Source organism: Brienomyrus brachyistius, chromosome 2 (assembly GCF_023856365.1).
Source record: "Brienomyrus brachyistius isolate T26 chromosome 2, BBRACH_0.4, whole genome shotgun sequence".
NCBI classification, from domain to species: Eukaryota; Metazoa; Chordata; class Actinopteri; order Osteoglossiformes; family Mormyridae; genus Brienomyrus; species Brienomyrus brachyistius.
Genome location: NC_064534.1, coordinates 299574 through 310140, shown reverse-complemented (window position 1 = coordinate 310140; position 10567 = coordinate 299574). Strand labels below are relative to the sequence as shown.

General features: G+C 45.1%; 1 protein-coding gene across 8 annotated transcripts in view; it reads right to left on the bottom strand.

Annotated features, from left to right (window-relative positions):
* Positions 1-5041: 5041 nt before the first annotated feature.
* Positions 5042-10567, bottom strand: part of ncor2 (nuclear receptor corepressor 2) — a 165141-nt gene continuing 159615 nt past the window's right edge. For 7 of the 8 annotated variants that reach the window (XM_049003271.1, XM_049003228.1, XM_049003233.1 and 4 more), the window contains exons 43-46: positions 10442-10510; positions 9070-9267; positions 8735-8911; positions 5042-8620 (exon numbers count right to left, since the gene is read on the bottom strand). In XM_049003271.1, coding sequence (XP_048859228.1) covers positions 8397-8620; positions 8735-8911; positions 9070-9267; positions 10442-10510 — 668 coding nt within the window. In that variant the 3' untranslated portion in view covers positions 5042-8396. The remainder of the gene's footprint in view (positions 8621-8734; positions 8912-9069; positions 9268-10441; positions 10511-10567) is intronic. The other variant, XM_049003261.1, reaches the window with a different exon arrangement.

Below are 10567 nucleotides of genomic sequence, written 5' to 3'. Positions count from 1 at the left end.
ACCCCAGGCACACTGCAAAGCGTGTGAAAGGCATTCTCACCAAGAAGAAGGTGAAAGTGTTTGAGAGACCCCCACAAAGTCCGGATCTCAATCCTGCTGAGCACCTCTGGGCTGAGATGGAGAGAAAATGCCCAGCAGACCCACCAAGTAACAAACAGAACTTGAAAAACATGCTCTAGCGCACATAGGAGAGCCCTGACCCAGCCACTCGCAGCAGCCTTGCTGAAAGCTGCCCAGGAGGCTGCATGCTGCTATTGCGGCCAAAGGAGGGCCGATCAGATACTGAGCAGGACTGTGAGAAAATTCCAATGGCCAGGTGAACAAATAATTGTTTGATACTGTGTCAATTATAAAAATAATACATACTATAGATGTAAGAGGACAATAGATATGGCACAGATGTAGAAAAAGGAGCCCAATGCCCACTGTATAAAGCTGTATAAAGAGCCTAACGAGAGAGCTGTTCAAATCAAAGCTCCTATGAAACAGTTACAAATACAGGACCAACCATAATAAAAAAAGACAAATTAAAGGGTCACAGATGAAGCAAGTCAGTGGAGGGTGAGCTAGTTGATGTGTTTCTTAAAGACTCCGAAGGACTTACTGACAGAAAGAAACCACATATGAAAAACATGTAGAGTCATACTTATTTTTGCATGGAGGTGTTGGTAAACTGACCAAAGAGGGCTAGATGGGAAGTAGGTGACACAATGGATATGGGTGTTGTTCCATAAACAGCTTCGAAAGGCAGCACCAAGGACTGGAATCTGATAGGGAGTCAGTCAAGAGAGACGAGGTAGGGTGCAACATGAGAGCGTTTTGGCTGATTCCAGACGTGCTGCCGCATTTTGAATCAGCTGCAGTGATTTGACAGCATAAGCTGGTAAACCACTCAGTTAGGAGGTGCAGTAGTCTGTGAAATAAATGGCTGGACAAGAAGCTCAGCTACAAAGACTGACAAATAAGGCCCGATCTTACTGAGGTGTTATACAGGGTGAATCTAAAAGACTGGGACTATACTGCTCTGTAGTCAGCAAAGGATCATCTGTAATTAATGGCAGACCTTGAAGGAGACAATGCTGATCCAAGCTAAAGAGTGATGTCGTGAGGAATGTTGGGGTTGGCAGGGAAGACAAAAACAATGGTTCAGTCTGAGGTGTCTGTGATGCATGAAGATCCAAGCAGGGACAGTAGTGATCAGACCTAGAGAGGTGGTATACAGACAGAAGTAGGTACTCTGGTGCCAGGTTAGAAACATCCTTACGTTCAAACATGTTGTTTATGGACAAACTGTGGTTAGCACAAAAGTCCAACAACAGAGCACCACTTGGGTTTAGATCGGGCAGGCCATTCCTCCCAGTCACACCCTTCCATGTTTCACTGTCACTACATGTAAGCATTAAAGTCCCCCAGCAGAGCAATGGGGTATCAAGAGGTGCTGCCTTCTAGCAGCCCACACAAAGTCTCCAAGAAAGCCAGATACTCTGTATTGATGTTTGGTGCATAGGCAGAGACCACTGTCGGATACTCTGTATTGATGTTTGGTGCATAGGCAGAGACCACTGTTGGATACTCTGTATTGATGTTTGGTGCATAGGCACAGACCACTGTCGGATACTCTGTATTGATGTTTGGTGCATAGGCACAGACCACTGCCGGATACTCTGTATTGATGTTTGGTGCATAGGCACAGACCACTGCCGGATACTCTGTATTGATGTTTGGTGCATAGGCACAGACCACTGCCGGATACTCTGTATTGATGTTTGGTGCATAGGCAGACCACTGTCGGATACTCTGTATTGATGTTTGGTGCATAGGCACAGACCACTGCCGGATACTCTGTATTGATGTTTGGTGCATAGGCACAGACCACTGTCGGATACTCTGTATTGATGTTTGGTGCATAGGCACAGACCACTGCCGGATACTCTGTATTGATGTTTGGTGCATAGGCACAGACCACTGCCGGATACTCTGTATTGATGTTTGGTGCATAGGCACAGACCACTGCCGGATACTCTGTATTGATGTTTGGTGCATAGGCAGACCACTGTCGGATACTCTGTATTGATGTTTGGTGCATAGGCACAGACCACTGCCAGATACTCTGTATTGATGTTTGGTGCATAGGCACAGACCACTGTCAGATACTCTGTATTGATGTTTGGTGCATAGGCACAGACCACTGTGAGATCCCTACCCCTGACTCAAAGTCAAAGGGAGATGACCCCATAATTCCCCGTGGTAAAATCCAATGTTCAGGCACTACAGTGCAGGGTATGAGTAGACTCACACCAGCACAACATTTATCATCCAGGGCATCTCCACAGTGGAAAAGAGTCCATGTCTTTCTACCCAAGTCTGGATCCAGAGCCTGACAGAAACTCTCCACCTCCTGCACCAGCTCAGTCTCCTTTCCCACCACAGAGGTTATGTTTCATGCTCCTAAAGTCATTTTTGGTAACTGCTGATTAGTCTGCCAAGGCTCTGCCTTTGACTGTTGCTTGATCCACATAGCAATTGACCCCATGGCCCCCTCTGCAGGTGGTGGGCCCAGAGGAGGGGAAACTCATGTTCTCCTTTTGGGCCTGGTCAGGCTTGGCTCTAGGACAGGTTCCCAATTTCCCTATTGCAGGTGGATTATATGATCCTTGTTCTTTTTCATCATAGGAGTCTTCTGAACTCCACTTTGTTTATGACCAATTTGCCTTGGGAGACTCTACCAGGGTAAATTTCCCCCAACAACATAGCTCCTAAGATCACAGACACACAAACCCATTCACCATGATAAGGTGCTGATTCGTGAAGGGGCAAGCAAACTACTGCTGAAAGAAAAACAAATGTGTCAAGTTTTTGTAAATAAGCTGTGAAAAAGTGTGTGCGAATCTGGTGAAGTCAGCAGATGCTCTCATACACATTATATGACCTAAAATGAGTAATTCTCACCAACTTCCTTCCAGAGAAAGTGGGAGGTGAGGGGCCTCTATGAAGAGAGCAGCCCAAATAGCTGTTCACTGCAGGGCAGTAGTTTGTCATTTTTGTCCTCTTTGCTAAGAAGCAGACAAAGCAAACGAAACAACGCAGCGGACAAGGGAATGACCATCAGTCTGCGATGCCACATGGTGCTCCCTCCCTACTCCGGCTCTAAAATACGATTTTCATCCTGTAAGGCCACAGGTTCAGTCGCTGTCTTCTGTTAAAGCAGATAGCCAGTCAAAGTAATTTCTGACTCTCATTTGGAATACAAAGCTTAAAAGAGCTGATTTCAGGTTTGTTAATAATTGATTGGGATTGGAGCAGTTGACTAAATCTAACTGATGCCCTAGTTAAAATTTAACTACAGTAATTAGTGTTTCATCAATGGGGAAAAACAAACATTGTTTCTATTTGTGTACACACACAGAAATGCAAGATATTTCAGCAATAGCAAGCAGCGAGTCATAGGACCACTCCCAAATGGGGTCAAAGATTTTATTTCAGAAGCGAATCCATCGAAAACTGTGGTGTGTCACTGGACCATTAACTGTGAAGGACCTGCCCTCAATTTGCATAGTTAACTCATTTACACCAGATCACTCCTGAAGGAATAGATTTGCAAAATCATCAATTGATTTTAAGTGTGGTTCATCGTATTTATTCTTGTTGCATTTTTACGTACTTTTATTTTGAATTGGCTATTAATGTTCCACTTCAAACTGAACAAACAGAGCTAGATTATTATTTTTATGAAGATGTCTTGGTGTTTGTCTCACTCCATGAAAATCATTGTCCACCCCTTTGCTATCCCATTGAAGAATTTCTTCTGGCACCCTTGAGTTCAAACTTTACTCTACAACAAAGATGATGTATTTTTAGCAGAGCTTACTGAAGAAAAATACCACCAAGAAGTTAATGATTTCCATGATTAAAGTTTGAATAATTAGCCCAGATTCCTTTTCATTCCATTTTCGTTTATAATGCTGACCAGGACAGTCCTTGTTGGTTGTACGTAAGTAGCCCCAACTAAGAGAAGGGCCCGACTCAATTCCCACACACCACAAGGAAAATTAAGGAACAGCGATGCTTCATTCCCCATGTTTTCTTCTCCATTCACCCTGGAGTTTGGAAATAGGGCTTTGGAGGAAACTGGATGAGTGTCATTGAACAGGCCAGGACTTACCAAGGAGGAAAGTCCCACTTTTACCGACAGACGCAACTTTACACGTGTGTGATCAGCATTCAGGAACATTTCTGCTTGCTCAGTACTAACCTCAGGCAGTGCCGGAGATGGGGTGCATCACCACTGCACCCCATCTCATACCACTTGCTTGTTGGCCTAGAGTAAAATATAAATATATGAAGCTACAGTAAAATAGACAGCAATGAGAAAAGCACAAATCCTGTCCTTGGCAAACAGTGTGTGGCTGGCGGTTTGTTTTTTCAGCCTACAGGAAATGGGCCCAGATATTTCGAATATCCCTTGTTGGATAAAAAAGTGTCCCAGAGAACTACTTGCAGAAATCTACAAAGATTTTTGCAAACAGCCATATCTTTATAGGACTTGCACCAATATACAGAACTATGGCCTATGGAGATGCTTATAAACTCAAACAACCAAATAATTAATAAAATACAGATATTTCGTCCAAGTTATTCAATTCCAATAAATACACAAGTTAAGGTTAAATTCAAGACTTAAATTCAAATATTCAAGTAAACTAATAGTTATCACCTCAGCTTGAGTATGGAGATGCATCATTGCGTATCATTTTAATTCAAGTAAATGGTACTAGAAATTTCCAGCCGTTGACAAGTCCAAGTTCTGGTACTACCCAGAAATGAAGATAATCGCAAAAGGATGTAGAACATCTGAGAAAAAGAACACCCAGATATAGCACTGCAGCTGCTGAACTGCACATAATTTAGGGAAACATCCCCCTCTTGTGTTAGAAATGCCCTACTGTAATTCTGTTACTTTAGTACACAGAATATCTTCCCTGGAATCATTTAACTGAGACAATGGCATGGAGAATATGCTAACAGATGAGAATAAGAAAAGTCAATGGCAATAAGCTTTTATTTGAACATGAAGGCAGTGTTTCCTGTTTTGTACACTGCTATCCACAAGGCCTGTGGGTAGGTTGCATTAGACAGTGAAGACAGTTCTCCAGTGGATACAAACCTTGCAGCAAAGCCACATAAATATTTACATCTCTTCAGTTCTATTTACAGTCCGTGCTATTATACACTAGGTTAGAAAACAGAAGAAAAGAAAAAGTAATTATGCACAATATAGTTGTACAAAACATACGCTTCCCGACTCCCACTCCATCAGATTCTGGGCAACATATTGGCCGTTCTGTCTCTTTGCCTAGAATTGTTTCCTTAATTATAAAAAAAATTAAAGCTAACATCCCCTTCTCTTTATAGATGAAAAGTTGGTCTTGATCACAGAGTCAACAAAAATAGAAGCAAGCAGCAGCCAAAGCAGACACAAAGAAAACTAGAAAATCTTTTAAAGAGACTTAGATAATGATTTTCGTTCTTCATCTTACAAGTAGGGATGTGATCTGGTCTTACTGCTAACAGGCATCACAATTTAAAACTAAAGGATGTTTCCCCAATATACGGTAATAAACAGTCCTTACATTTTTTATCTGCTTGTCTTGATTAGTTGATTGGTTAAAGTTTGTCCATTTTTGGAGTTAAGGGAAGTAGCACAGGGAGCCCAAGCACTCACAATGTACCTATATCAGCACCTGCAGTATGACCTGTGCTCTGGATCTGATCAGGCTAGACCGCCTTTGGCCTTGTCATTAGGTGGCAAAAAGCTCGCTCTCTCGGCTGCAGGCAAACACGTTGTCATCATGCCAGCCACCATGCGCTCTGACCTTGGCGCCTCATACAAAGACAACCGCAGTGGATCATGTAAAACAGAGGCTAAAACTATTACCTGAAATACTAAAATTAAAGTTTAAAATAGAAAATTCACTGGAGATATTGCATAAGAGGTTTACTGCCAAGCTACTGTTTTAAGCATCACCAAGACAACTCGCTGCCCAATGATCGTACACACGATATCGCTCAATGCTAAGGGAAGCAGCAACAGGACGCTATTCATCTCCGCTCCCGCATGAGTCCAGTATCAGCTCTGGTCAGGCCTCCCAGGTAAGAAGACCACAGCCTGCCTGTGCTAACGAAGATGTCAAGCGGAAGGAAATGCTACGTCTCCCTAGTCTTTGTATCTATCATTGGATGTTATGCACAAGCAGCTGTGACTGTCTTTGTCTCTGAGGTAACAGTCAACTATGATAGGACCTCTGGCCTATGGTGCCACTTTTTGTGACGATAGACCACAGAGCACATGAGACGACAGTCACCAGAAGGAAGCAGATCACATACTCCTGAACAGGGAGTGAAGGGCACCATCCTTTCGGTGATCAGCTGCCAGCGTCACAATGCAGTCGACTTCAGAATGGGGTGATGACTTCAGAAATGTGTTTGTAATATGGCACTAAATGTTAGAGTGTAGACACCTCTGCGGAGGAGAAAAGGCGTAAAAGCATGTGAAGGAAACTAAATTTTGGTCTGTACTTTTACTTTCGGAACTACCCACCTTTGCCCTCACCCTCCAAATGGTCAGGTCAGAAGTCACATGACATCTCCATGGTGACATGAGCAACAGACGTAGCCTACATGAGGAACTAAACCAGCCAGTGTGCCAGCTAGCAATCACACAATGACACTGGATGTCAGCTTCAGTGTTGCTTTTGTTTCATGTTTATTCTTTGCAGTTTTAAAACTAGCCTCTGCTTGTTCAACATGGCTTTATGACAGTGAAACTGTGGTTTGAGCTTTGGACCCTGGAGGAGGGTGGAGACGTCGCTAAGGCGCACGCACACACAGACATACATGCACTCTCCATTTTAACCTCATGTGCCTCTTCAAGAAAGCCACTGTGAACCAGATCATATTTAAGTGCTGAACATCTTCAAAACAGTCTCAATAATAAAGAAAATACTAAACAAAATTCACTTATCCATATTAAAAAAGTTTTAAAAAGGTCTTTGTGTTACATTGCAACTAAAGAAAAGCGATAGTCCCGCTCCCATAAAAAAACTGTTTTAATGTCTGACGACACAGAACACAAAGAATACGTTTACCCTGTAGAAGCACTGAAATGAACACCCTGATTAACACCCCACACAAACTGCTGCTATTGGACGGGGACCACAACCTGCCAAGGTCACCGCCAAAGGTATCTGAACTCTGCAACTCACTTTCAAACAAACACAGGACTAAACTGCCGTGAATCATTGTACGTACATACATATACACACACATTTTTATATTTTTATTATATTATATATATATATATATATATATATATATATATATATATATATATATATATATCTGCTCTTCCTCATCTCTCACTTTACAAACTCTGTTGGTAGGACAGACACTGCGTTTGTAGGGGGTAATGCAGCTGTGCCGGCTAACAGAGAACTGGGTACTGTATAAAGCGTACCTGCTGCCTATATATCCCACAATACACAATGCCCCCCCCCCATAAAATGACCTACACCCAAGGCTGACATTAAGCAAGCCCAGAAATAGGCCGGTGACTATTTGAAAGATTCCCTCTGTCTAGACACAGCCATGTGTACAGGACTGGGTGTTTTGTACAGGAGAGGCTGAAGTGATCACAGGAGGCCTGCTGGTTTCAGTGTTTTTAATTCTTAATATTATTTCTGTCTGCACTGGCTAATGGCCGGTGTTCCTGAGTCCAGTGCGGCGAGGGCAGGGTGGTCTGACTCACCCAGAATCACCCTCAGGGTGGACATTAGAGCGCCTCACTACCCAAGGAAGCGGACTGTCTGCTGGCTACGCAGGCTGGCAGGGAGGGGCCTGTCTGCTGGCTACGCAGGCTGGCAGGGAGGGGCCTGTCTGCTGGCTACGCAGGCTGGCAGGGAGGGGCCTGTGGGTGTCCGTGCCAAAATACATGTCAAACTTTTACTGCTGTTTAAAAAGAAAAAAAAATAAATTGGCATCAGACTATGGGTCGTACCGTGGAGCATTCCACAGTCACTGGGAATCACTGAATACAAGGCATTCATACACAAGATGCATTGCACATCTGAGGTGTCCCATCCCCTGATAAGGCCAGCGAAGGGGGGCACTAAACTAAAGAGTGCTTGATTCAGGGAGTGTTTCTGTGAATGTGGACACACGCACAAGCACATGCACACAAACACGCTCCGCCCCAAAGCGGAGTCAGGCAGGTACCCAGGTGTCTGATGGTTACGTGCTCTGACTAGAAGGTTCTGGAAGCCCTGGAGTGCAGCGTGTGTGAGCGTGTGGTGCTGGCGATGTGGACTGAGGCGAGCGGTGTTTGGGACGGTGCTGGCTGGTCACTCGCTGTCGGACAGCGTTTCGTACTGGGAGCACAGCAGCGGCTTGGGCTCCTCATCCCAGGCCCTTCCCTGGGCCCCTTGGCCTTGCTGTCCCTGGTTCTGGCCCTGTGGGCCAGGCTGCATGGAGGAGGATCCGGAGGACGGGGAGGGCACAGAAGACACGACGCCAGCAGGGAAGCGCATGGTCATGGTCAGGGGGTTGTAGGCAAAGGGCGTGGACCCTGGAACAGATGGACAGAGCACAAGCACATCTGGGTGAGATGCCACCATATTGGGGCTCCGGCATCTTCCCTCCCTGCTGACTACACCCCTTCTGGACAGTGGTCTGGACGTACCTGCGGAGGATGGCCGGTCTTCCCAGACGCGACTGGTGAGGGGAGTGCGCCGGTTTGCGTCCCCCTCTGAGTGGACGGACGAGACGGAGGACGGCCTCTCGCTGCCCGGCATCCCCGGCCCAGGGGACTTGGTCTTACGGCCATTGGAACGCCCGCCAGCTTTCCCTTTCCCCATGCCTGGAAGAGGTGAGATAGTCATATGACACTATGCCGGACTCAGACTCACAGAGCCTCAGTGAGCACTGGGCAGTTAACATACAACTTAAGGAGACTGACGGCAGGATTCACAAATTCCACCTTACTGGGTGTGGGAGGCCACAGGGCCTGGGACAGACCTGCTGAAGGGTAGGTGTCCTCGCCGCGGGTCTCGCTGGGTGGCGCGGAGGCTGACAGGCCGCTGCCAGGGGGCATCGCCGCGCGCTCCTCTGCCTGCTCATCATACTTGCCCATCAGGGCTTTCCTGATGATGGCCTCCAGTCCAATGGTGTTACCCGAGGCCTCGGGGGCTGGCTGGCTCCTTGTGGCCACAGGCCCTGAGGGGCAGGGTGAGGGGGAGGTGGAGAGGCTGAGCCCTGATGTAGATGGGTGTCCCATCCAGGGGGAACCCCGGCCCTGCGCCACCAGGATAAATGGGTGGAAGGCAGAGGTGCGGTACCCCCCCAAACACTCATCACGACTGTGTTGTAACAGAGGGTGATAACAAAGCTGATTTAAAAGAGCTCCACCTCAGCTCTATATATTGCACATTATTTTAACACCCATCATCAAATACATGCAAAATAATACCAATTCTTACAATAGAACAATCTAAAGACCAGTAAGATTTGCCTGTATTATTAACCCTCTGGGATCGTGTGCATCATCGGCGACGCAGTGTATTTTTCACGTCTATTTCGCGGAAATCTTTATGTAGAATCGTGAAAAAAAAACGCTGATTAAATCCGTAATCTGTCTTCTTTTGAAAATGTCAGTTGTTGGAAGTATTAAAGCTGTTCAAATTAGGTTAAATCAGCAAAATTAAATCATGTTACCTTTGTTTTACCTGCATCGCGGGTGTGTAGTACCGCCCACACCTGAAGATCGCTATTTACATTCTAAATAGCTGCATTTCTGCATTCGCATAGTAATTAGATGAACAACGCAATGGTGAAACGCGATCCAGATACATCCCCATCAGCGCCAAAGGGAGGGGGTGTGTGGCCAGGTGTGAATGGCTCATGCATACACATGAAAGTTGCTACATATTCAATGAAAGGAGCCCAGAAATAGTGACATGAGTTTGGTTTTTCTTATTTATTTATCCAACTGAATGTTGCAACTACACCATTTAGTCATCTTCATGAAGACTTTGGTGATCAGATATCTGGGATCAAAACAAACTTCCACCATTGCTTACTAGGTACTTTTATAATGTTTCTGCAAGTATTCCAAACTGCATTTTGCAATGTCTACACTTTGATGTCAAATTACAAACTTCACATGAATCTGACATATTTATAAAGTACACTAAGATTAAGATGAGTTTAACGCCAAAACAAATATGTAAGAAATAATGTATTAACCATGAATTAAGTTTATGATATTAAATGAAATGTGTGACCATGCCCAAGTCAGTGAAGACCACAGAGGGTTAATAACTTGTTTCATCCAAAGGAAATAAGCATTTAACGGACTCGTAGTTTTTGAGGTTACGGAGGTGAGGCTCACATGCATGGGTTATACCTGCGGTCGTCGATGCAGGCATGTTGAAGATCTCAGTCCCAGGCTGACTTGCATCTAGATGCAGGGGCGGTACAGAGATCAGGACCTTTGTGAAAAATGTGATGGACAGAG